The sequence below is a fragment of the Canis lupus genome, chromosome 5 (genome assembly GCF_003254725.2).
Source record: "Canis lupus dingo isolate Sandy chromosome 5, ASM325472v2, whole genome shotgun sequence".
Classification (NCBI taxonomy): domain Eukaryota; kingdom Metazoa; phylum Chordata; class Mammalia; order Carnivora; family Canidae; genus Canis; species Canis lupus.
This window is the reverse complement of record NC_064247.1, coordinates 47679288-47707017: the sequence shown is the minus strand read 5'-3', so window position 1 is coordinate 47707017 and position 27730 is coordinate 47679288. Positions and strand designations below refer to the sequence as shown.

At 35.1% G+C, this 27730-nt stretch overlaps 1 protein-coding gene across 5 annotated transcripts in view; it reads right to left on the bottom strand.

The window, feature by feature from the left end:
• The window catches only part of DOCK7 (dedicator of cytokinesis 7), a 219365-nt gene that overhangs the window by 56448 nt on the left and 135187 nt on the right, over window positions 1–27730 (bottom strand). For 3 of the 5 annotated variants that reach the window (XM_025427884.3, XM_025427892.3, XM_025427887.3), the window contains exons 22-31: window positions 27341–27510; window positions 19601–19693; window positions 18305–18394; window positions 17272–17367; window positions 15261–15401; window positions 15057–15170; window positions 13363–13533; window positions 10848–10987; window positions 5708–5877; window positions 4398–4552 (exon numbers count right to left, since the gene is read on the bottom strand). In XM_025427884.3, the coding sequence (XP_025283669.1) occupies window positions 4398–4552; window positions 5708–5877; window positions 10848–10987; window positions 13363–13533; window positions 15057–15170; window positions 15261–15401; window positions 17272–17367; window positions 18305–18394; window positions 19601–19693; window positions 27341–27510 (1340 nt within the window). The remainder of the gene's footprint in view (window positions 1–4397; window positions 4553–5707; window positions 5878–10847; window positions 10988–13362; window positions 13534–15056; window positions 15171–15260; window positions 15402–17271; window positions 17368–18304; window positions 18395–19600; window positions 19694–27340; window positions 27511–27730) is intronic. The other 2 variants (XM_025427889.3, XM_025427891.3) reach the window with 1 other exon arrangement.

Sequence of the window (27730 nt, the reverse complement as noted above, 5' to 3'; positions counted from 1 at the left end):
CAAAAAAAAGAAAAAAAAACAAAAAATCTCCCCCAAACTATGGCACCTATGTGTAAGAATGAAATGTCACAGGTTTCCTCCTTTAAGGATGCCAACTATCATCACTTGTATGCAATAACTATACTGGAGATTCTAGCCAGTAAAATAAGTTATGGAAAGAACTTGAAAGTAAGGAACAGACTGTCATTATTCACAGATGATAAGATTGTGTATGTAGAAAAAAATCTATGCATATGTTATTAAATAAATTTAGGAATTCTGCTGAAAACAAGCATCATTGTATAAAACTAATTCTAGTTCCTCAAAAATTAATCAACAGTTGGAAAAAAGAATTTTTGAAAAAGATGACATTTATAAGAATATATATGTATTATATATAATTTTATGATATTATAAAAAATAAAAATATATTTATAAAAGATGTACTAGGCTTCTTTGGTGAAAATTATAAAAGCTTATATATTCATAGGTGTTATGGAAGGCCTAAAAAATAACGGTATCTATCATGTTCAAGGATTAGGAGATTTAGTAGTGTAAAAATATCAATTTTTACCAAAATTGATCTATAGACTCATTATAATCTCAACCAAAATCCCCACAAATTCACTGGTTTTTATTTACTTTAGTGGAACATCCTAAGCTGATTCTAAGATGTATGAAGAAATACAAATTTTTTTATACGCATGAGGACTTTTTCTACATGATAGACTATACTGAAGTAATACTCCAGAAGAGTAGGCAAAATAATCTTTTAATAAATGGTATGAATGAATGAATGAATATGGATCCCGAGATTCTACTGTTTATAAAAAACTCCAGGTAGATTTTAGAATTAGATATGAAAGAACAAAAAAGCATTAAAAAAAATAACATAGGAAATCTCTTCAAAATCTTGCAATAGGGAAATAATTTTTAAAGATACAAAAAACACTAGCTGTAAGGGAAAAGATCAACAAATTTGTTTAAATAAGACAGTCTAATCACCCAATTTACCATTAAGTGTGTGATAAAAGCAAGTCTCTCTCTCTCTCTCTCACACACACACACACACACGCAAATATTTGAACCACCTATAATTGACAATGGGTTTGATCCAGAACATATAAACTCATACAAATCATAAACAAAAGTAGACAATCAAATGGCAAATGGGCAATAAACTCTAGAACCGCAAAAGAGAAAACTCAAATAGCCAACATGTATATATATGAAGAAGTGTGTACTCTCAGAAGGCATCAGGAAAGTGAAAGCTGAAATGAGATACAACTGTAAATTACCAGATTGATAAAAATTTTAAAGTCTGAAAAACCTAAATGCTGACGAACATGTGAAGGAATGGGAACTTTCAATACTGCAGGTAAAGAACAAATTGAGACAAACCTTTTGGAAATCCTGGGTATATCTGGTATAAAGATACATACCCTATGATTCAGTAAATTCTATTCCTAGGAAATAACCTAAATAAAAGTGTACACACACACAGGATACATGTAAAGAAACCTATAGGATTACTATTTGAAATAACCAAAGGTCAGAAGACATTCATACATCTGAGAATAGAATGGATAGACAATTTAATGACAGAAAAATGAAAATCAGTAAATTATACACTTTATAACTTGGAAGAAAATTAAAGATACAACAAAAAACTAAATTACAATATATAGGGATGCAAACTTGAATGGTAGAACTATAAGCAAAATTAAGCAATTATTTCATTAGGATAGAGGGTGGCGTGGTGGATAGCTGTAGTGGGGAAAAGCATGCTAAAGATTTCTGAGAGGCAGCCAATGTTCTATATTTTGTCCTGAGTGGTGATTACAAAGTTGTTCATTTTACAATATTTTGTAAATTTGTACATTTATGTTCCATGTACTTTTTAATATATAGTATGTTTTACCTAAGAAAAGTTTTTAAAAATGAAAAGGAAAAGTCAATAAAATTGAGTGCAGTGGTCATTTTTGGTGGAGACAGGGACTGGATTGAAGGCAGACTGGGAACTTCCAAGGAATTTGCAATGTTCTATTTCTGAAGCTGGGAGGTAGATACATTATTGTTTCTTTTATTATACTTTAATTGTGCATATACTTTTGATATTATATGTACAAAATAATAAAGTACAAGTGATAAAAGAAAGTTGATAAATTGGAATTCATCAAAATTAAAAACCTATGCACTTCAAATGAATACCATCAAGAAAGCAAAAAGATACTCCACAGAATCGGAGAAAATATTTGCAAATCACCTATCTGATAAGGGATTTGTACTTAGAATATATAAAGAATTCTTTTAATCTGATAACAAGAAGATGAGTAACAATACTAAAATGGCAAAGATAATGAACTTTTCTCCAAATAAGACATACAGGGATCCCTGGGTGGCTCAGCAGTTTAGAACCTGCCTTCGGCCCAGGGCGTAATCCTGGAGTCCTGGGATCGAATCCTGCATCGAGCTCCCTGCATGGAGCCTGCTTCTCCCTCTGCCTGTGTCTCTGCCTCTCTCTCTCTGTGTCTCTTGTGAATAAATAAGTAAAATCTTAAAAAAAAAAAAAAAAAGACATACAAAAAAGATGTGTCAATAAGCAAATGAACAGATGCTCAACATCAATAGACATCAGGGAAATACAAATCAAAACCACAATGAGATACTACTCTACACCGAGGTGTAAAAAAGGGACAATAACAAGTGTTGGTGAGGATTTGAGAAACGAGAATTTTTATTTATTGCTGGGGAGAATGTAAAGTGGTGCACCCACTCTATTTTTTATTTATTTTTTTAAAAGATTTTATTCATTTACTCATAGAGACAGAGAGAGAGACACACACACAGAGAGAGAGAGAGAGAGAGAGAGAGAGAGGCAGAGACACAGGCAGAGGGAGAAGCAGGCTCCATGCAGGGAGCCCAACGTGGGACTCGATCCTGGGTCTCCAGGATCAGGCCCTGGGCTGAAGGCAGTGCTAAACCGCTCAGCTACCCAGGTTACCCTGGTGCACCCACTTTAAAAAGAATTTAGAAGTTTCTGGAAAATATTAAAAACAGAGACACCATATGACTCAGCAAGTCCAATTCTAGGTATATACCTAATAGAAACAGAAACGGATATGCACACAAAGACATGTACACAAATGTTCATAGAAGCATTATTCCTAACAGCCCCAAACTGGAAAGGATCCAAATGTTCATCACCTAGAAATGGATAAAAATCTGGCATATCAATACAAAAGAGTATTACTTGGCAATTAAAAAAAAAAAAAGATGTGCTCATCCACATTACGACATGCTGAATCTCAAAAACTTTATGTGCAGTGAAAGAAGCCAGACACAAAAGATCACAGTGTTTAATTCCATTTATTTGATATGTTCAGAATAGGCAGATCTATACAGATATACAGACAGAAAGTAGGTGAGTTGCTGCTTATGGCTGGGGGGAAATAGGCAGTGGTTCTTAACAGGCCTAAGCGTTCTTTTTGGGGTGATGGAAATATTCTAAACTTAGACTGTGGTATGGCCACACAGCTCTGTAAGTACATTAAAACTCATGACACTATACATATAAAATGGGTGAATCTTTTGATATGTAAATTATCTCAATAAAACTTTAAGTTGTCAGGACAGCTACCATAAGTATTATTGCATTTTTCAGAAAGAAAGTCTTTTAGAATTTGATCTTACTCTGTTGGTAGTTTGTTTCCTCTCTGCTCCCACATCCTTCATTTTTAAGGGGGGAAAATTACACGGCAGAGTACATATTAATTTTTTTAAGCATGAAACAGTATAAACCTCCACAGATTAAAAAAATATTCTCAATTGCTAAACAACTGAAAATATTTCATAGGGTTGATAAAGAACAAAATGGATTTTGAAAAAAAATGAAAAACATTTTTTTTTTAAAAATGGATTTTGAAAATAAAGAAAATAGGCTGTTTACAATAAGGTAACTTTCAAACTTCCAAACAATAGACTAGAGAGCTTTATATCATAAACCTTGAAGTATTAATAATTTTTAAAACAACTTAATACAAGATAAGCAACATTCTCAGCACCTTAATGTTTCCACAAAGTAAATAAAACTCTGTGTAGGGATCCCTGGGTGGCGCAGCGGTTTGGCGCCTGCCTTTGGCCCAGGGCGCGATCCTGGAGACCCGGGATCGAATCCCACATCGGGCTCCCGGTGCATGGAGCCTGCTTCTCCCTCTGCCTGTGTCTCTGCCTCTCTCTCTCTCTCTCTCTCTCTCTCTGTGACTATCATAAATTAAAAAAACAAAAACAAAAACAAAACAAAACAAAACTCTGTGTACTCTTGCATCAGCTAATACAACTATTTTAGTTATTTTAGGAAACATATCTGTAAATATCTGCCTTTCTAGAAAAAACTTCTACAGGACAGTTTTTCTTACCGATGATGTGAGGAGGAAACTGCCTGGTCTTGTTAGTTGAGGAACTGATGTTCCTGCAATTGCCATGGCAACCGTCTGGCTGATCATGCTTCCGCTTTCACTTTCATAGTCATCAGTGGCTATACAAATTGGTCTTCCTCGTTGATTATGAGTTTCTGGAAAAAAATAATCCCCAAATAAACAAAATTCCATTTAGGTTAATTAATAGTTATGGAGCATGCAATTTCCTATTCTCCATTACTCTTTAAAAGGAAAACCTATTAACATGAAATATTTATCATCAGATTTACTTATTTTAAACAATATTTTAAACATTAAATTTATTCCTACAGTATAAATTCCTACAGTAACATTTATAATTCTGTAGAAAACTCACAAGTCAAAGAAGATAATAATATAAACATTTCCACCTTCAGATAAGGAAGCCCACTTTAGCAATCAAAATAATGGTTGAACTACTCAACTATGAGTCCCTTAAGGACACAGTTGGTTATCTTGGTATCACCAGCTTTGTTCAAGTTCCTAATGTGTAATAGGTACTCAGTAAATAGGTACTCAGTTTGTTTTTAAACGTTTTTATTGAACTGGAAGTACTTTAACTGGAAGAAGTACTTTGCTAGGTTAAATGTGAACAACAGTGTTTTTTTTAGGACAAATGAAGGAATTCAAGAAATTCTAAATATAGAAAGCAAAAGCAATAAAACTTTATGAGTTCTAGTTCTTAAAAAGCAACATAATTTCAACTTATTAAACTAGTGTTCACAATAAACATTCTTGTTATTCTGATGAATATTAATTTCAATTATATATGTGTGTTGTATATATATGTGTATGTACGAATGTGTATGTATACATATATGTGTGTATATATGAATCAAAGTGAGCCTGAGGGTGGTAAACATCTGCCAGTTTTCTTATACATACATGTATGTGTGTGTGTGTGTGTGTGTATGAATGAATCAAATTGAGCCTGAAGGTGGCACACATCTGCCAAGTTTTCTTATATATATATTTTCAGATGAACAGTATAGTCTACCAAAAACCTGTTTTCTAATAGGTAGGTATATAAGTGCTATAAATCATTATTTTAAAATTCATCATAAGGACTACTTAAGGAAAGCTTGCAGTGAATTCTCTCACGTAGTCAAAAGTTACTCAGTAATATGGTTAAATATTGACAGTTTACTTATGTCAGTGTACATTTCTTTATATTTCTCTTCCTAAAAAAAGATCTTTAGCCTCAATATATTTCTAATACTTTTAAACACTAAGATTTTCTTTAAGATTTATTTTAAATATATATTAAGTACCTGTAAAGTCATAGAGCTGAGGAACAGTTTCCATGATAATGCCAATCAGAGGTAGATACAACATGGCCACCCTAGCCTTTGTCTGGGGGTCAGAGTACCGTGGGTCTGAGTCGTGACTGGATAGTAAATTGTGTACCATATTGATGACTTTCTTGTGCAATCCAAACAGTCTATTTAAAAAGAAGATGAAGAAGCAGCAGCAGCAGTAAGGTCACAGAGATTAGTTAATATCTTTAAAGCAAACAGTAAGTCACAGTACCTAATCAATTTTGTTTAACTTAAACTCTGCCACATATTTGCAATGTTTTCCTATAAAACACTTCTCATTACAAAATTAACAAATGTCTTTCTGTATAAAGTAATGATAGAGGGAAAACTAAATGTGAAACAAATTCACTAGGAGTAAATCTGAATATTTTTACGTTAACTCTTTATTAGTGTATATTCATATTAAATAATTTAAGACCAGTTATGGTTATATATTTTTATTATTATTATTATTTTCTATTCAGAGGCGGAGAGAGAGAGAGGGGCAGGCAGAGAGGCAGAGACACAGGCAGAGGGAGAAACAGGCTCCATGCAGGGAGCCCGATGCGGGACTTGATCCCGGGTCTCCAGGATCACATCCCAGGCTGCAGGCGGCACTAAACCGCTGTGCCACGGGGGCTGCCTTATGGTTATATTTTGAAGCAAAAAAGAAAAAGTAAATTTTGGGGAGTCAGGGTGGGGGAAAAAAAAGTAAATTGTAAGTAGCTACACATTCTATTTCAAATTAGACCTTTTCACATTTACCAAAAATAACTTTTATCTCTTTTTTCTAAAAGAAAAATCCTCTACTTAATAAATTATGCAGTCCATGGGTGGGTGGGGGGGGGGGGTTGTCTCTGATGGCTTGCTTGCTTGCTTGCTTATTTATTTATTTTAATTTAATTTTTTTTGACAGCTTTATTTAAACTCAACTTCCGGGATGCCTCGGTGAATGCTTTGGTTAAGCATCTGCCTTTGGTTCAGGTCCTGGGATCGGGCTCCACACCGGGGCTCCCTGCTCAGCAGTGTCTGCTTCTCCCTCTGCTTCTGCCCTTCCTCCCCACTTGTGCATGGTCTCTCTCAAGTAAATAAAATCTTTAAACAAAACAAAAACTTTCTTGCTCATCTACCTCATTTGGGCCTTCTGTAGACTCCCAATACTAGCCTGAGTTTCAAGTGGGCTAAAATACTCATCATCACACTTTTTTTTTTTTTTTTTCTCAGATTGAAGGTGCTTTGACTATGTCAACCATTCTAATCAAACATTTGGCCAACTTTTGACAGACCCTTAAGGCTACACTTGGCAGCCATTTCACGTCTCCTTCTCTTCCCGTTAGCCTCTCACCATCAACCTTGGGGAAAGACCTTACCTTCAATTTCTGTCTTTTAGGAAAGAAAAATCATTCTGAATTTGCTCTAGCCAGATCTTTTTTTTTTTTTTTTTTTTTAAATAAATTTTATTTATTTATGATAGTCACAGAGAGAGAGAGAAAGGAGGCGCAGAGACAGGCAGAGGGAGAAGCAGGCTCCATGCACCGGGAGCCCGATGTGGGATTCGATCCCGGGTCTCCAGGATCGCGCCCTGGGCCAAAGGCAGGCGCCAAACCGCTGCGCCACCCAGGGATCCCTCTCTAGCCAGATCTTTAACACAACTCTACTTTTATATCTCCAACATTCCTTTTCTGACTCAGAAAAAGTTGGGCCTTCTCTCAAAAAATAATTTCTCCAATGAACATCATGTTTCTTCAACAGCTTTGATGCCCCCAGTCACTATATTCTTCCCTTCTTTCTTTCAAATAATCCTTTCCTATGTTGAAAACATATGTTCACTTGAAACCACTCTCTTCTAGCTATATACTATCACTCAGTAATAAACTAATAATTTCTCCAGTGATAAACTTCCTAAATGTACAGTCCATTGTTTCCATTTACTTCCTAATATTCTACTCCTTTTCTTTGAAACTGTTTCTGAAAGCTTACCACATGGCACTGCATAACCTTTATCATTTAACAGCTAAATAATTTCTTAGAGATACTGAACTTATCTGTTTCCCTACCTACAGTAGGAGGGTAATTACCTGCCTCATAAGGTGGTTGTGAGAATTAAGTTGCATAATTTATGTAACATACTTATTAGCACACTGTCTTGTACACTGTCTTCCTCAGTAAATACTAGCTCTTATTGAGATCACATAGCCAATTTCAAAGTTGTGATTAGAAACCAGGTGGTCTTCCTACAGAGCCCTTCATCTTATCAGCTGCTTTACATTGCTATATCTGAAATCCAGCTGGAGATTCTTTCTTCTTCCTTCCAGAGTTTTATTCAGAAAGTGTATTTTTAAACACTGTCAAGAACCACATCTAACTGACATATCTCAGATTTTATTCTACAGTTTTCTACTCAACACTGTCATCTTATCTTTTCTTTTCTTAATTTTTTCTCCAGTAGTTCTGACCTTTTTCTCAAAAATCTTTCATTTTACCCAAGTCTAAAATTCTGGCCATTTGCTTGTTATGTTCTCCCCTTTGAATTTCTGCATTACCAATGATAACTCTCAAACCCAAGTGTGTGTTCCTTAGCTCTCTGCAGCTAGCAGCCCGACCATAATCTACAAATCAACTCTACCCACTCATCTTTCTAAGCCTTTTTATAGGTCTACATTACTGAGTCACAGGCAGCTATTAAATACATGTTTATGCAGAACATCCAACGTTCTATTTTCAGTGTTAAGGATAAGATGCTGTCCCTGTTCTTAAAGAGTTTGCTATTGCAAGAGAAAAATAATAAATAAATAAAAATAATAATTGTCTCACAAATGCAGTAGTAAAGGTATTAATCTTCTGTAGAAGTATGTGCTACATAATTAGCATTTAATCATATTGTTTCATAGTCTTAATTTTCTAACTATAATGAAAGTTTCTGGAGAGCATATCTTTGATCAATATTAAAACATTATTGCAACACAAGGAATTATTCTTATTAGCAAGCAGATGAAGTAAAAAGAAAAGCACTCCTCTCAAGGACCTAGCTAAGACAATGTAGGCTGTATTTTATATATATACCACTAAAGAATATAAAATTTAGAGATGGGATGTGAGTCTCCCAAAGTCAATTGCTCATTCACTGAAATTAACATCTGTTTATAAATATGTAGTCATCTACTTGTACCAGACACAATTCTAAGGCATTGGAAGTATAGCAGTAAACAAGAAAGATAAATCTTATAAATATTTTAGAAAATAAAAGATTTCATGTGTTCTCATGAAATCACATTCTAATGGGAGGAGACAGAAATTAAGCAGCAAATTTCAGAGAAATGTTTTGTAGAAAATAAAAGAGGGCTACATGTATAGGAATGATGTGGCAAGGCAGAATGGCTATAATTATAATTGGATGGCTAGTGAAAGCCTCACTGAGAAGATACTATTTGAGTGGAGACCTGAAGAATCACGAGGAGCAAACTGGTACATGACAGTCTTAGGGTAACATTAGCATTGCTTTAGGTAGAGAAAAAAATCCAAGTGCAAATACCCTAAAATGGGAATGAGTTTGGCATATTAGAGAAACAGAAAAAAAGACCAGGATGGCTATATTTTAGTATGTGGGGGAGAGAAGACAGTGGCAAAAGCATAAAAGAGCCAGATAAGGGCTTTGAGGACCATTACTTAAAGTCTGGATTTTAGGCGTACCTCGGTGGCTCAGTTGGTTAGGCATCCTACTCTTGGTTTTAGCGCAGGTCATGGTCTTGGGGTCATGAGATCGAGCCCCACATTGGGCTCTGCACTGAGCACAGTCTGCTTGAGATTTTTTCCCTCTTTCTCTCCCACCCCCTCCACCCCTGCCCCACCTCCTGCACACACACATGCACTCTCTCTCTAATAAGTAAAATCTTAAAAGCTGGGATTTTACCCAAAGAATACAAAAACATTAATTCAAAAAGATATATGCACCCCCTATGTTTATTGCAGCATTATTTATAATAGCTAAGGTATGGAAGCAATCCAAGTGTCCATCAACAGATGAATAAAAAAGATGTAGTATATACCTACAATGGAATATTAGCCATAAAAAGAATGAAATCTTGCCACTTGCAACAGCATGGATGGATCTAAAGGGCAGAAAGCTAAGTAAAAGCTAGGTCAGTCAGAAAAAGATAAATACGCTATGACTTTACTCATATGTGGAATTTATGAAATAAAACAAACACAGAAAAAAGAAGTAAGAAAAAACCCCAGTTTTGTTATGGAGAACAAAAGAGGGGAGGGGGACAGGGCTATGGATGAAATTGACAATGGGGATTAAAGAGTGTACTTGTGATGAGCACCCGGTATTGTATGGATGTGTTGAGTCCCTATATTGTACACCTGAAACTAATACTACACTGTATGTTAACTAATTGGAATTTAAATTAAAATTTAAAAATTTTAAAAACTCCTACTAAAGATCCTATTATGTGGATTTTTAAAAACTAATTATTACCTAAAGGAATGACGATCACACAGACTTTTTAAAACAATTATTAAGATAGAAATACCCTATGGGGATGCTAGACCACAAAAATCAAGCTATTTCTATAAATTCAAATTATCAGGTAATATGCCCTTTCTTTACTATATCAATTTTCAAAAATTCTGTACAAGTGTACTTAACTTTAGAAGGTCTTAAAAACTAAGAATATTTTGCTTATAGGGCATATTTTGAAATAAAATGCTACATAGTATAATGGCAAACAATTTTCCTTACAAGGAATAGAAAACTAGTCCATTTTCCTCAACTGAAATGTGTCTACTGTATATCAACAAATCTAAAAGTCTACCTACTAACAAGCACAAGCATTTTGTGTAACTATTAAGAAGGAAAAACAAATGCTACCAAATAAACCATGACACGCCACGGAGTTAAAGACCAACCTCAAACTCAGAGATGATTTTTTTTTTTCTTAAAAATCAATGAAATGAAAAAATAACATGGGTATGGAACTTAGTGAATACAGAAGTAGAAGAAGAGTGGCAAAGGATATTTTTCTGATTTTCAGGAAGTGTAAGTACATTACTTCTGTCCCATTCTCCAAAATCAAACTGCTATTCTGCAAGGCAAAATAAATGTACTCACCCTTCAGCATCAGGGTCTACAATGACAGCCAGCTCTGTTAATACAAGTCCTGCCAAATAATGCTGTTGGCGGAAAGGCACGGACAACTCAAACATATTTGCAATCTTCTGGTCTTGTACATTTGTGGAAAATCCAGAACTCTGTTTGGGAGGGAGGCAGAACAAAACTATAATAGCTGTGCAACAAAACATCCTCCAGACAGAATGTTATGACAAATGCCGTATGGGCATTATCTCAGAGTAAGACACACTTTGCCTAGGGTAGTTTATGTTACTACTATTTACATTGGAGAAAGTAACTGCTCTTACTTTTGATATAAGAAACTCTGATAAATAATACTTTTATTTTCAATTTCCCTTTTCTCATATTGAAACTTTTCCATCTGTTTTTTTTTTTTCTTTATTCTTTTAGCCACTTAATGTTTCAGTATTATACCTTAAAGGAGAAAAAAAGTAACTAAATCCAAATGATGTGTATTTACTGCTGGGTACAAAAGACATAATGATAATCAAAGCTATTGGTTTCCAGAGTAAATCCAAATACCAGTAAAATTGTAATTCAGAGAAGATATTATCTACAAAATGCCACCATTTTGTGATGCATTCAGAGTTTTTTTTTTTTTTTTTAATTTATTTGACAGAGAGAAAGAGAGATCACATGAGCGTATAAGCAGGGAGAGTGGGGAAGGGAAAAGCAGGCTCCCTGCTGAGCAGGGAGTCCAAAGTGGGGCTCAATCCCAGGACGCTAGGATCAAGACCTGAGGCAGATGCTTAACCGACTGATCCACCCAGGTGTCCCCACTCACAGAGTTTTTACAAGATTTTTAATAATGCAAAATAGCATCCCCCATGATATAGTTCAAGACAAGAGTGTCTATAATCTTGATAATGGGGGTCTCATCCCCCCAATTCATATTCAGGACCATCCATGTGAGGTCTCATCCTCCCAATTCATATTCAGGACCATCCATGTGAGGTTTTTTTTTTTTTTTTAGAACAACGATTCTCTGCAGAGAAATCTTCTTCTTCTTTTTTTTTTTTTTTTTTTTTAAGATTTTATTTATTTATTCATGAGAGACACACACAGAGAGAGAGAGAGGCAGGGACACAGGCAGAGAGAAGCAGGTTCCGTGCAGGGAGCCTGATGTGGGACTCGATCCCGGGACTCCAGGATCACGCCCTGGACTGAAGGCAGATGCTTAACTGCTCAGCCACCCAGGCATCCCAGAGAAATCATCTTCCTAATAAATATATAAAATTATGTTTGCCCCCCTCACCCCAGAAAGGGTGAGGTCTCTGTTATCTATTAGAATCTTAAATTAATGTAGTTAGATAAGAAAGTAGGGAACAAGATAATGGAAGGAATTATATTAATTTCTCAGCTGAATGAGATGTTCAGAAGGGAGTTAGGTGTAGACAAATGTGTTTCATTAAAAGTTTTAGGAACTATACTTATGATTAATTTCTTCTTCACTGTATAGCTAAAGACTAACGTTATCTGTTTTAGGGAGAAGTATATGCCAGACAGGTAAAAGAGTGTGTGAAAACAGGCCAATCCATAATGAAAAGTTGTGGGTGCTCTCTGATGTTTTCTAAGCTAAATGAAGTTAAAAAAAATTTTTTTATCACGCATCTAAGACTGATCTAGGCTAGGGAATTACACCCAGGAATTAAATAACTCAAAAAAATTACAAAAAGTTAAGATCAATTTTGACTTGAAGAAATTAAGAAATCTTATCTTATTTGCTTCAGGAATTATATAGCAGAAAGAACGTTTCACGAGAGGGAAGAACCAGGCTTCTCTGACACTAAAACTAGAAAAGCCCTTTATCTCAATCTGTTGATAAGACACATTATAACTTGCTATGATATCCCCTTTTTGTCTTGACAGAAACTACTAGCTGCTGAAGTCCACTGCCACACAATAAAACCTTAGGAATAACCATTTAGTTCTCCTTTTGGTTTTCTAGGTACGAAAGAGGGAGGCAGGGCTTTCTCAGGACTGCACTGCAGTTTGCCTTCTTTCTCTGCTACTTCATTTCTTTTCCTTTCACAGGTCTTGATTCCCTAGTAAACATTTTTCATCCAGAACTCAAGACAACCTTGCATCTTCAAGAAAACCCAATCTATGAAAACATCTAAACAAGCTTAGATAAGTGAATTCCCTCACATGGATGTACATAAATCTGTACAAGGAAGACAACATAGTAGTTAAGAACTTGGGCTCTGGAATAAAGTCAAAATGTGCCTTGATTCAAAGCCTCACTCGGCCACTTATTACCGTGTGACCTCAGGTAAGCTAATGACTCTTCTATGTTTCCTATGTAAAATGAAAATAATAGAACTTACCTCCTAGAATTGCTTTAAGGAGCAAATAATTCATACTTATAAAGCACTTAGTATGGAGCCTATCACATAGCTATTATTCAACAGTATTTATCATTTTTTCCAGTGTTTACAATGGCTTCTTATAAACATAGGCTTAAACAAATTTTTTTTTCAGACACTTTGCATACCTGAGATGTTGCAGAAGAAACAGAAGGTGATGGTGATGCAGGTGGAGTAAGCAGACTGCAGGGCAAGTTTAACGTAACATAGTGCTCATGGCTACAGACAATTCGCAGAAAATCCAGTCTCAAGGACACCAAGACACTTGGGTTTGGTAATGAATAAAGCTTTGAAGATACCTTGTAAGCATCACATAAATAAAAGAACACCAATTGAATATATCATTTCTCAAGCCAACATCAGGATGACAGATTACTTAGTGAGCAGTTTGGGTTTTGTGGATACCACCAAAATAACTTCATAGAAGAAATGATCCACTCTTTGGATTATTAGCACCCTGTGTTAACCTATTTGTCCATTCACCCAGCTGCAAGATAAGCTACTTTGAGGCGACATATATATGCTACTTTGAGGAGACATATATACACTGACTTAATAGCTTTGGCATCCCTGGGGTCTAACTCAATGTTTGGCAAACACTAGGAAGTCATACTGCTGACATACTGCTGACAATATTTTCAAGTCAGTCAGTGCCCACATATAGTTCTAATTTTTCTATTAAAAGGAACATACGGGGTGCCTGGGTGGCTCAGTCAGTGGAGTGTCCAACTTTTGCTTTCAGTTCAGGTCATGATCTCGGGGCTGTGGGAACAAATGCTGAGTCGGGCTCATATTCAATGTGCAGAGTCTGTTTGGGATTCCCTCTCTCCCCTTCTCCCCACTCATGTGTGTACTCTCTAAAATGATGAATGGATGAACGGATGAATGAATGAATGAATGAATGAATGAATGAATGAAACATATAATAAAGGCATCTGATAGAATAGATCTTCAAATTCTAAATATTTGACTGCCAAACAGCATTCTGAACTAGTAATTCTCAGAAATAAGGCTGTGGACCAGCTGGGAAATGTTGCACAGGCACTGCATCCCATGCTCCCTTCTCCCATCCACAGGATTCCAACTCCTCAACAAAGCTGGGATAGGACCCCAAGAGCTGTTACACAGTTACACTTAACATTTAGACTAGTGACTTGATGATCTGCTTGAGAATGGGAATCAGAGTCATGTCTTGGCCAGTAAAACCAAGGAAATGTCAGCTGTACAGATACCAGCCTGCCATAGTCCTGTGTCCTCATTAAACAAATGGAATTTATTTTTGCCTTACTAATAAAAATACTCTGATTTTATTTTTTTAAAGATTTGAGAGAGAGAGAGAGAGAGCAGGAGGAGGGCCAGAGGGAGAAGGGACAAGCAGACTCCCCCGCTGGAAGCCCGATGCAGGGCTTAATCCCAAGACCCTGAGATCATGACCTAAGCTGAAATCAAAAGTCAGACATTCAACCAACTAAGCCACCCAGGTGCCTCCAAAATACACTGCTTTTGGGGGTACCTGGGTGGCGCCATCCACGGAATGACTGACTTTTGATTTCAGCTCAGGACATGATCTCAGGGTTGGGAGATCATGCCCCATGTGGAGTAAGCGGACTCAGTGCAGAGTCTACTTGAGATTCTCTCTTCGAGCCTCTCCCTCTTCCCCTCCCACTATGCTCTAAAATAAAATAAATCTTTAAAAAAATGCTGCTTTTTAAAACCATTAATATATGAATGTGTTTTCGCAGATCACTCAGCAACTCTAAAAACAGCAAACAGTATTTAAATTATTTGTTAATTATGCGTTAATTAATTAATTATGCATTACCTGTTTATAGCAGGTCTTAATAAGGCTAAAAACAAATCCTCTATCCATAACAGATAACAGATCATTGAGAAAGAATGCAAGGCTTGTGTTGAGTCTCTCAACCATTTCTGTGTCCTGGAAAACATAATAAAAAACAAAAACAATTAAAAGCATGATAGTTTAATGTGATCTTGGTAATTTTTTGATTTTTTAAAAAGTTATTACCTTCTGAAATCGTGAAACTATATCACTAGCAATTGTACTGACAAGAGCTGCAATATCATCCATGAAACGTTCTGGAAAACGACTTTTCCTTGGTGCATCAAGTTTATCATTAAAATATAAATGATGCACCATGCTCTTTACCTGAAAAAATAAATAAGCCATCAGTTTAATTTCTTTTGAAGGCAATTAACAGTTAATCACATTAGGGCTATTTCTTCATTATACTGTGTGACTTAACAGATAGCTGGAATACTTCTAGCTCCTCAAATATTTTTAAAATCTCCCTGCAATATTTTGTATGTTCCTGAGAAATATCAAACACAGTTCAACTCAATCACTGTATCACCTTCATAAAATTATTCTGGCTATCAATACGAAAAGAATTATGAATATGAACAGAAAAATATTTTACCCATTAAAATGGTTTTAAATGAAATCTTCTAAGACAACATTTTGACATTCCATATCCCCCAAACTGTTAAGCTTTGAGAGACTAGAAACATTGACTCCACTGCAGTGTCTTCAATATCTAACAATATCTAAGTGACATATGGTGAATGTACATTAAACACTGATGACTCAATAAGAATAAGATATTAGGTAAAAATTAAAGTGATTTACATGTACAAAATGCTTCTGGGAGCACCTGAGTGGCTTAGCTGATTGAGCGTCCTACTCTTGGTTTCAGCTCAGGTCATGATCTCAAGGGTTGTGGGATCCAGCCCTACAGCAGGCTCCACACCCAATATGGAGAATGCTGGAGATGCTCTCCCTCTGCCTCTCCCACCACATACTCATGTGTGCTCTCTCTCTCAAATATAAAAACCTTTCAAAAGAATGCATCCAAATTTTGATTCCTATTACAACAATGTGGTAATAGTAATATAGAATTCAGGGAAATTGAAGCCAAGGTTCAACAATTAATAAATAGCAGAGCTAAGTCTTAAACTGCAGCATTTTTACTATTCTAAACTAATTTGAACACACATATAAAGACCATCAAAAAATAAGTCAAAATTACAGTTTGATCTTATATTAAAAGCACAAGAATTACAAAACTTGGTGTTTATTCTCTAGTGGAAAAAATGAGTTGCCCATCACTTATTATATAGGGTCCCTGGCTTACTTTCTTTTGTGGATTAGTAAATCTGTAGAAAAATTTTCCTCTTATCCCCAATATAGGTAACATTCAATGTTGAGAATTACCCTATGATGTACTCTGGAAGCTCCTTTTGTTTCTCTTCCTTTCTCTTTTTGTTGTTTTGTTTTCCTTTATTTTTTTACACATTTCTCTTTTGGAAGAAAAAGTTTCAATGACTTCAGCTTCTTAGAGGTTAAAGAGAAATGTCTCTAGTGCCAGTACGCCTGAGTTTGAATCATAGTTCTGCTATTTAAAAGCTATACCAACTTAGACAAGCTACTTAATCTCTGTGCCTTGATAATACCCAGTCCACAAGGACAGTGCTACCACTCTGTACACACTTAGCCAATCTTTTCTGCCTTTGTGTATATATGTGTTTATGTATATATAAATACTAAGATATGAATTCATTTATTTTTAATACCATTGATTAAATTGAGCAAAAAGTGTTGCTTTTTAATTGGCTGTAAGTGGCATTTCCCTAAGAGCTTTCGAAAAGCTGTAAAGATCTCGAAAGCCCTTTTTATCTATGTTTGGGATGAAATCTACAATACTGCCATTTTAATAGCCATGTCCACACTAAGAAATAATGTATCACGTTTCCTTTAAAAAGATAGCTGGGGAAAAAAAAAGATAGCTGGTTCTGCAATCATCTCTAAAAAATAGTTAACAAGAAGTTTATAATTCCACCTAAGTTGTGCTCAGTGTCCACAGTGTTTATTTAGAGATGTAATAAATGTAATTTGTCTTGGAGGCACATGTAAAATCATAAGGGGGCAATGGAAAAGGATTTTTCGGATAAAATAATGAACTAACACAAAGCTGTTAACTAAGGAAAACAGTATAAAGAAATGTGTTTAGCTTGCTCACCATTAACTCAAAAAAGAACCAGGCTTGTTGCAAAGCTGATTCCCGAACGCTGCCACTGCAAACAACCCACTGCAAAGCCAGCTCCTCATGAAAAAGCTATCCAGAATAAATCCAAAGTTATTATCAAAGTCATATCTGCTGATAACACAAACCAAATAATAATGCAATTACAAATGAAGATATGAGAATAAGCAAAATAAGGCATGTGAACCATTCAATGATGCAGTGAGGACACCCATTAACGAAACGGCTGTTGGTACATGTAAGACGGTAGCATGTTGAACAGCTGAAAAAATTACATGTTATCTTGCAGTAAAATGTAATTTTAAAAGGACAGGTGGGAAATAGCCTCCTAAATTGTACCTGCAAACAGAAACTAGATCAAAAACTGACAGTTACAAATACGATCTTGTTTGTGCCTTAAATACATATTTCAACATATGTAACTACATTCATGAACTTTGCTGGTACAATTTAGGAAATACCTTCAAAAATTTAAACATTGATATAAGCCATTAATTTTCAAGTTTTCAGGTATCTGAAGTCTTTTTATAAACACAGCAGAAAATTCCTGCCTTATAATGGATATGCATACAAAGCATTTGCAAAGTAGTGTATATCAATATGAAAAAGGACTAACAAAACTGTGCATAAGGGAAGCAAATCAACATATCTTACTAAGAGTGATAATTTTTCTAACTCATCTTCCTTTCCCTGGAGATTTAAAACACAAAACAGAAGCAGTTACAGAAACAGAATTCAGAGTTGATACATTTTTGGTACTAAAATTTGATGATCAAATTTGATTTCAAACAGTCAATCCCAAAGTTATAAACATTTTAATAATATAAAAGAGCATACACTGGAGTGGTATGCCCAAAAAGGCATCAGACAAGCAGTGCTTGCTCAAATGTATTTTTAAACAAATAATTTAAATGTAATTACTGTAACATACTGGTTACGTAAAGAAATCTTACATCTATTTAATTGTTGGAATTTTCCCCCTATATGGATTGTCTTCATATGAATCTACCTTTTTAGTTGGTAAGCGTCCCGTTAATGTTTGTAAGAAACTTGACGTCTCTGTGTGCGAAGACATACGATTACAACTTCGATCCATAGCCTATGGAGTGGAGGTGAATGAATGACGAGATAACATTAAAGTCTGCTGTGGATGACTTTGCAGCTCAAGGGTTACACACAATTTTTAAAATAGTTTTCCTGTGGTTTCAACAACTGTTTTATTATTGCTCATCTAATTTTCACCATTTTAAGCTGCTTTAATGACAGTGCAATAGAAGTATCAAAATGGTTTCTATATATTTTTAGTAAAAAAAAAATGGGTATTTTAAGGATTATATAAATTCAGAGTGCTGCAAAGAATGAAACTTTTATCTGTGTGATCTATACACATGCGCACATCTAGTAAGAAAATGAAAAAAGTAAAAACATACTTCTCACTGGTCTCAGACCAAATAAAGAAATTAAGAATTTTATATTCAATAAAGAAAAATAAAAGGTTAGAATGGTTTCTTTCGTGTTTCACTACTATCAAAAACTACTATTCAGATTTGCCATATACTTCAAATATAAAACATTTACGATATTAAACACAGAATTAAATTCTTCAAGAATAAGAGCATTTCCCTCTAAAGCCAATACACAGATGAGAAGTATATTTTGAGGAATCATGCAGTATTAGCTATGAAGCAACTAGACTTAAGTAAGCAAAACCTACTTCATCTGTTATAAACAAATTTCATACTTTGCAACACAATACAAAGAAAAATGGATTTTTGCTTTTGGTATTAAATCTTACAGCATACACTGTTCACATTTAATTTCAGCTTAGTCCCAGGATTTCTAGTCAGTAATTATAAAAGAAAAAAAAAAGAAAGAAAAAAAAAAAAGACAAGACAGTAAATACTAAATGAAAAAAAGACAATAGCTACACTTTAAACCAAAAGCAGATGGTAAACTGTCAAGGTTTTGTCCAAACAAAATTTCTGAAAATTCCTACTGAAAACGTGCTACCCCCCTACAGTAGAAACTGTTACCAAAGCCATCAATCGCATAAGCAGCAGGCACTGAAATACTGATAGGGTAATATAGGAAGGGGGGAGGAGGAGACAGGAAGTAGGAAAGGAGAGTATTACTGGTGCAATTGGTGGTATTCATGCATAGTAGTTGGAAAATGTGCTAAGTAAACAAAAATACACACTTTTTAATGATTAAAAAGCAAGCCACTGAAATCACAGTATGTACTAAAAGTAATGTTCTAAAGGGAAACATCAGCAGCCAATAAAGAAACCTCTAATATAAACACCACCTGTGTTGACTCTGCACTTGGACTGGGGTTGGATCCCCATGGGGCAGCTTTTGGACCACCAGTGTTAACCCAGGAATTGGAGCGATCTAAACCCTAAGCATATAATAGAAAGCAGTTGGAAAGGAAAGAAATATTACATGTGGCATGCTATAAATTATTCTTAAAGAAATCTAGACTTTCCAAAGCAAACATGTCTTTAATTAGTACTGTTAAAGCAACCAACATTTTTAGGCACCTAGAAATATTAGTTCACCAAAATTACCTTATTATGTAATATAATTTGTTTTGAAATCACAAAGAACATTAACTATAGCATTTAAACTTATCTTTATATAAAGGGATCGCCTTGAAGTACCAACTGAAGTTCCCACAGCACCATCCCCCCAAATTCTCTTTGAAGATGGGATGAGTTAGCAACATAATTGCCTCTGAATCTAACTAGGTTTTAAAAGAAAAAAAAAATCAAAGAAAATCATTCCTTCTTGTCTAAAAGACTTTACTTTCATTTTTTCATCGGTTGAAACTTGTGTGCATTGATATTCCATACTTCTATTTGACCTTGCTTCCTCTTTCACTTTCTTTTAAGGGACCAACAGGAGAAATTTAGAAAATTAAAAGAATTTAGGGGGAAAATGACTAATATTTGCTCTTACCTAAAAATATTGGTGGATTTGGGGGTTGTGTTCAATTTTATTGTGCTTGTTGTAATTAAATGGGCTACTGTTTTATATAAATATTATCAAGAAAAGCATTATGATGGCGCTGTCTGTAGGAATTACATCTTCACCGTCACTGTCACTGAAGTTAATCTGATATGCTACTAATGTGTATGATCAGAAGTGAATTACATCTGTTCTTCTCTGAAAGATATTATCCCGGGTGAAGGGAACTGGAGCTTTAATTTCTTAGATCTGACTGATCATTAATTGGGAAATTTTATAACATTCAGATTCTGGGCCCCATCCCCAGAAATCCTGATTCAGCAACCTGGGCTGTGGCCTGGAAGTCTGCTAATAGAACTGGAGCCAGTTATAAGGGACTTTTAGAGGACTGTTGGAGTAAGACAACCCAAGATAAAGAGACCAAAAAAATAAGGGTGTCAGTATGCATCCACTCCAGAAAGCACCAAAAGATAGGTAAAGGAAAAACATGAGTAGTAACAATAATAATCAACTGGTTAGACACGTGTATCACCTGGGAAGGTCAACAACAATGAATATGCAGGGCCTTACCTCTGAACAAGTAAGAATCTTGGGAGTGAAGCCCATGTATCAGTACTATGGGAGGGAATGAGGATTAGGAAAAAGGAGGAAAAACAAACTGCTAACTCTTAAGAGCTTAGATTTGGGGAGAATATTTCCCTTTCTTTTCCTCCTATTTTTCCAAAAATACAGAGTGGTTGAAATGATACAATGATCATCCATTTCCATTTATTTTTAATACTGATTGTGTAAGCAAGTGTTGAAGTTCAAGACCAAGTTATACTGCTTACTAATTGTAAAACCTGAGGTAAGTAACCTAATTTTTTTCAGTTTCTTAGTATTAAATAGGAATAATGATAGTCTCCCTCAAAATCCAAAAAACAAATTTGAAAATGGAAGTAAATTACTAAATACAATGCTTCAAATATACTAAACACTCAAAAAACAGTTCTAACAAAAACTTCCTATGCATGTTCTTTTAAATGCTTCCTAGAAAAGCAAATGAGACAATATTTAATACCAGTAAAATTATGTCATCAGATTTATTTAAAATAAGATACCTACCTTTACAGAACCCCATTATTTCAAATAAAAGCAAATCAGCAGATAAGTTAAAACAAAGGTTTTCAGCAGTCCCCCCAATTATGTCTCCCCTGTATAAAGTTCTTTCTGCCAATTGCAGTTTTTACAACCACTACTCATGTTACAAAAATACATAAACATCTGAGTTTTGCAGCATTACAATTGTGCTCTTCCCAACATAAGTTTCCACAATACCAATAATTTTCCTGTACTCTTAAATTCATTTTTCAACTCTTTAATTTCCTTTAAAACTAAGCCACATGCTAATCAATAACGTAAGAATAAACAATAAATTTCTTCATGCCATCATATATTATGCCCACAATACTGAGACTGAGCAGCTACAATTGCATCAAGTCAAAGCTAACTATTTAAAGAAAACCTATGAGCAATTATTTTGTAAAGCAAATAACTGTCATAATTTAAGTGTTATAAAGCTAAGAATTGTATCATAACTTAGTTAAGCAAATTCATCACTGATATTTCCTAATGTCATAGCTATGTTTACTGATCTCCACCTAACAGAACAGATTAAACGAATGTGTACACATGTGCATGAAAGCGTTTTTGTTTTTGTCAAATCTCTGCAACATTATTTTGTCCCTAAAATATAGATAGGCTCCTTCCCTGAGCCAGGCTCATATTGTATTTGACTTTATATCAACACTCCTGTTAGAATTCAAAGATTTTGCTTTGTATCCACAAGTCCTCAGCATAGTGCCCAGCACATAATGAGCTCTCAGTGTTAAAAAATAAATTTAAAAATAGGGAATGATACATTATAAAGAAACTACATATCCACTTAAAACTGCACTGGCATTTGATTAAAAACAATAAAATTCAAACTTGTCATAATCACATATTTAATGTTAAAAGAATATTGCCAGGGCAAAGAGATCAGTTTTGGCAAAAATAATTATGAAAAAGATCTCACAAATCTGATTTTACAGCCAGTAGAGTAATAAAATCCTATTGATGTAAGTATTCTTGAATTTTAGGAGTTCTGCATTTTATATTAGAGAATAAGGTATAAAACCAAAACTTTCGGGATCACTGGGTGGCGCAGCGGTTTAGCGCCTGCCTTTGGCCCGGGGCACGATCCTGGAGACCCGGGATCGAATCCCACATCGGGCTCCCGGTGCATGGAGCCTGCTTCTCCCTCTGCCTATGTCTCTGCCTCTCTCTCTCTCTGTGTGACTATCATAAATAAATAAAAATTAAAAAAAAAAAACAAAACTTTCATAAGGCCAAATCTCTTAAGACTATTAAATATATAATTAATCTTAACAGCAAGAAGGCAAACAAAAACACAACTTTAATTTTTTTTAAAAACACAACTTTTAAAGTTTATTCTTGCAATTCTTACTACCATTCATTCACTGAGTATCTATGGAGCACCTTCAATATGCTGGCCATTATGGGTGCTCAGGATACATCACTCAACAATTATGTCTGCCCTCATGGAGCTCATACTGTGATACAGGTAAACAAACACTAAAAAATCAACATAGCCACTAATTTATATGTTACATTAAAAGGTAGTAAATGTTATGAGATAAAGAAACAAAATAAGGGGATCAGAAGTCCCCAGGATAAGGCAGAAGAGAAAGAAACACCAGTTACATGCATTTAAATAAGGTAGCCAGAGTAGACCTCACTGAGAAGGTGGTCCTCTGAATAAAGGCTTAAAGAAGGTGTAGGAGTTAGTTGTAGGATTATCTTGCTCAGAGGAATGAGCAACATGGGGCTTGAACTCACAACCCCAAAATCAAGAGTTGCACTCTCCTGACTAAATACAACAGGGGCCTCTGTAATGACATAATCTAACTTTTGCTTTCTTGTGACTTAAGCTTTTAAAGCAGTGTTCTTCTTGCTATGTTGTGAAGAGAGTGTGGGTTGGAAGCAGTGAAACCATCTTTTAAGTTCATTTCACTGATTGAGGAAGATGGTAGTTCAGACCAACTGGTAGTAGAAGTGGTAGCGAGCAGTGGTTCCATCTTTAACATCAATCCAAATCTGAACAAAAAGATGTAGGAAAGGCAGCAGAGTTTACAATTTCAGAGAGATATTTGTACCGGAAATATAATTTGAGAGTCATTAGCGTATAGTGGCATTTAAAATCAGGGGACTTGATAATATCAAGCAAGTGAGTATAGAGAGAAAAGAGAAAAGACAAGAGAAATAAGGAGAGAGGCCTGGGGCGCTTCCAGATTAAGAGATCAGGAAAAGAGGAATCCACAGAGACCGAAAAGGTATAACCAGTCAAGTAAAAGGAAAACCAAGAGAGTGCAGTGCCCTGGAGGGCAAGAGAATAGAATAAACCAAGGAGGAAAGGATTTAACTGTGTCCAAGTCTGCAGTAAGTTCAAGTAAGCTGAATGTTAAGAGTTTAACCACTGGATTTAGCAACATGGAGAGCATTGGTGACATTAACAAGGACAGGCTAGGTGGAAGATGGGAGCAGTATCTGACAGAAGTATGGTAAAGAGAATGGGAGTAAAAGAATTGGAGATAGCTAGTATAGGAAACTCTAAAGGAGTTCTACTACAAAAAGTAGCAGACACACAGTAAGGAAGCCAATAACTGAAATACTAGAGAGAATTTGGGATAAATAAAAATGGGATAAATAATGTGAATGGGATGTCTTAGTAGATAGGAAGCAACTGATGATGTAGCAGAGAGATAAAATAATTGCTAGAGTGAGGATCCTGAGTAGGTGAGACGGGACAAGAGTTTTTTTACAAACAGATTTACAAAAATGGATAGTTCATCTGTAAGCAGAGTATTGTATTAAGCAGTGGATAGTCATAGATAGTAGTAGGTAGGTAGATATGGTGGTAAAAGTCTATAAAATTATTCTTTTGATGGCTTCCATTTTCTCAATGAAGCAGGAGAAAAAGTGAGAAGGAAGACTGGTGTGCAGGTAAGGGAATAAGGCATGAAATCTTTTTCTGGGAGAATGGGAAAGTAAACGGAATAGAGAAATATAGTTTAATTGCCTGACAGCACTGAGGGTTCTCTCTAGGTTCAGGCTTTTCATTTCAAATGAGACCAGTCATCATGATAGTTCTCAAGGCATGTTTATCCAAACAGGTGCTAAAATGGCACGGACAGACAACCGGATTCAACTATGGCTTGAGCTTTGGCTAAGCAAGTGAATGAAATGAGAGGATAAGGCAATTGAGGTTTGATTACAATAGGGATAACTATAATGATAGTTATCATGTCAGTGGGGTGCTTGACAGGAGACATGATCCCTAGGATCACGACCTGAGCTGAAGGCAGATGCTCAACCAGTGAGCCACCCAGGTGCCCCTAAATATTTTTTCATTGATTGGTCATGGAATTTAAGCTAGCTAAACTCAAATAAAGAACATTAAGGGATTGAGACACAGTAAAAGGTCATCAGATCAAATGATGGGAGACTGCAGAAAAGTGTTGGAGCTGGGGTACTGGAGAGAAACACTGGAGCTAATAGAAAACAAGATTCATGATATTAAGATTATATAAGTTAAAGTTCTTAGTAATGACAATATCTAGAGTATGACCATGGCCTAGGCAGGAGAAAGACAAAAATCATTAAAAAAGAGTTTCTTGGGGTGCCTGGGTGGCTCAGTGAAGCATAGGACTCTTGGTTTGGGCTCAGGTCATGATCTCAGGGTCCTGGGATCAAGTCTCAGGTCAAGCTCCCCAATGAGTGAGGAGTCAGCTTCTCCCTCTCCCCCTCCCCCTATTTGTTCATTCTCTCTCTCTCTCTCTCTCTCTCTCTCACACACACACACACACACACACACTCACACACACGCACACGCACAAAAAAAATCTTTAAAAAAAAGTATCTTGAATTTCCAGGTAATGAACAGTAGCTATAAACTTCAGATTCCTTATCATTTTAACAATGAGATAAGATTATGACTAAATGACAGTCCCAAATAAAGTAACTATCAAAAAATTTTCTAAGAGGAAACATGAAACCTATTTAAATAAAACCTGATTAGGAAGAGGCTGTGTTGTCATAAGACAAATCCTCATCTTATAATGGCTGTCTCAGAAGCTTACATACATCATTAAACATACACTATATATCATCAGAAGTTAATGTCATTATTATGTCTCATTTTATGAACTACTTGAAAAACAGAAAATAATCACTCCAATATATGTAGACCTTTGTTCTAAATCTTGATGTTATAATCTGTCAAATACATCATATAAAGGAAAACTCTAGAATTATGCTAGAAGAGACATAATGCAAATCTTACAGAAATTAAGAAGCATTTTAAAAGTAGAACCTTGAGGACAATAGTGTCTTTTTCATTTCCATAGGCTCTTTGATAGGAAAATTTCTTATTATTTCAAAAATCAGACTCATTCTACAGAAGAACTATATTCATAGTATATAAATAATGCTAAGTACTACTACAATGAGGTACAACTGAGGATGAATACAAGGATAAAAAACCTAAGTTCTTTTCTCTAAAGATGGAAATATATAGGGGGAGAATACAGCAATTGCTATATTACTCAAGTTAATATCTGCACATCATTCTCTCGGAATTTACAAAAATTGGAAGTTGTTTAATTAGAGTAATATCTGTATAGTCCTGTAAGTTACTGAAATATATGTTTATTATTCAAAATATAAGGCTACAAAATATATTTTTGATCTGTGAGCAATTACTTTAAAAATTACTTAAGTTACTTTAAAGAGCAATGCTTAAGTTCATTAGAAGCTTCTAAATGTAGGGCACCTGGCTCAGTGGTTAAGCATCTGCCTTTGGCTCAGGTTGTGATCCCAGGGTTCTGGGATCAAGTTCCGCATCGGACTACCCATAGGGAGCCTGCTTCTCCCTCTGCCTGTGCCTCTGCCTCTCTCTCTCTCTCTCTGTGTCTCTCATGGATAGATAAAATCTTAAGAAAAAAGCTTTTGAATGTAAAATTTCTGTGACTATATGAGCAGATATGAGTAGTTCTGAGGCTTTTGACCAATGTTCAAGTATTTCACATAACAAACCCAGATTGTTTAAAAAAAATCCATAAATAGTTCAGGCTAAAGGTTAAACACAGATGCTAAAACATGTTTATTAATTTTTCCTCAGATCCTAGTTAATAGACTAAAAGTGCCAAAGAAAAGTTGGCTATGATTCTAACAACAATGGTATCTTCCTCCCTTCCAATAGCAAAAATTACATTTGAAATGGTTTGGTCAAAACACAACATAACATGATTTTTGGGCCTCAGTCTAAACTGTTCTTTCTCCCAGTTTGTTTAAAATTGGAGTTATTTTTATATCTTACCTATAAAAAGGTAATAATAACTCCTTAAATTTTTTGGAGGGGAGTTAATAAAGATGCTGTAAACAAAATATAGCTGGATCTTATACCAGCTGGCCTATCACTTGCTACTTGGAATAATCATTAACCATTATTAAGTAAATCATATTTTTCAAGTCCTGGTGCATCTTATAAAGAGTTTTCCAGTGAAAGGCAGCTCTATTAGCAATCAAAGCTAATCACTGGTCTTGATATGTTTCAGAGAAGGGATGGAGGTTCATATTTTAAATCAATGATGTTATGTCCTTTCTACACAGCAGTCAGATAGGTCTCTTTTAATTTTATAGGAAATTAATGTAGTCATTTTTTAAAGAATGGATTATCACACAGACAAAAACGAGTTATATGGAATGGTCATCCTGGACAAATTTCTGAATTTGGCAGATTTTCTTGAGCAAAATACACAAACCAGTTTGTAATAGCAAGCCTATTTAGTAGAAACATTAGACACTTTGTGTATACTAATAGAATAGAAAAGTACAATGTCTTCCCTGTTACTAACTCAAATATATTTTTAAATTAAGAATAAATTAAAATTGGACACTTCTCACTTATTCATCAACTGAAAATCAAATACATAAAAGAGTATCTTCAAAAAAAAAAAAAAGAGTATCTTCAGTTTACCTTACTGCCAATGATTGACCGTACTTCATCATCTGGTGACGTGGGAGTCCCAGATATATCTGGATTACTATTACTAAGGCTCCGAGAACGATTTAAATTAAGGCTTGCAGGTCTCACAGCAGATCTAGCCATTGTGGCATAATGCACTGATCCTCCCAAACCCCCAGGACCTATAATTGTATATAAAATAGCACATAATTAGACAAAGAAATTAGTCAGGAAAGCACCTGAAAATAATCTCTGCCACTTTACAAAATTCCCCCAAAATCATAAATTGCTTTTATTTTTTAATTTTTAAAAATTGCTTTTATTTATAAATGAAAAAATACTGTGAATAAAAAAACACACAAAACTTAATGATAGCTACACCAAAATAGTCTATTTTACAGT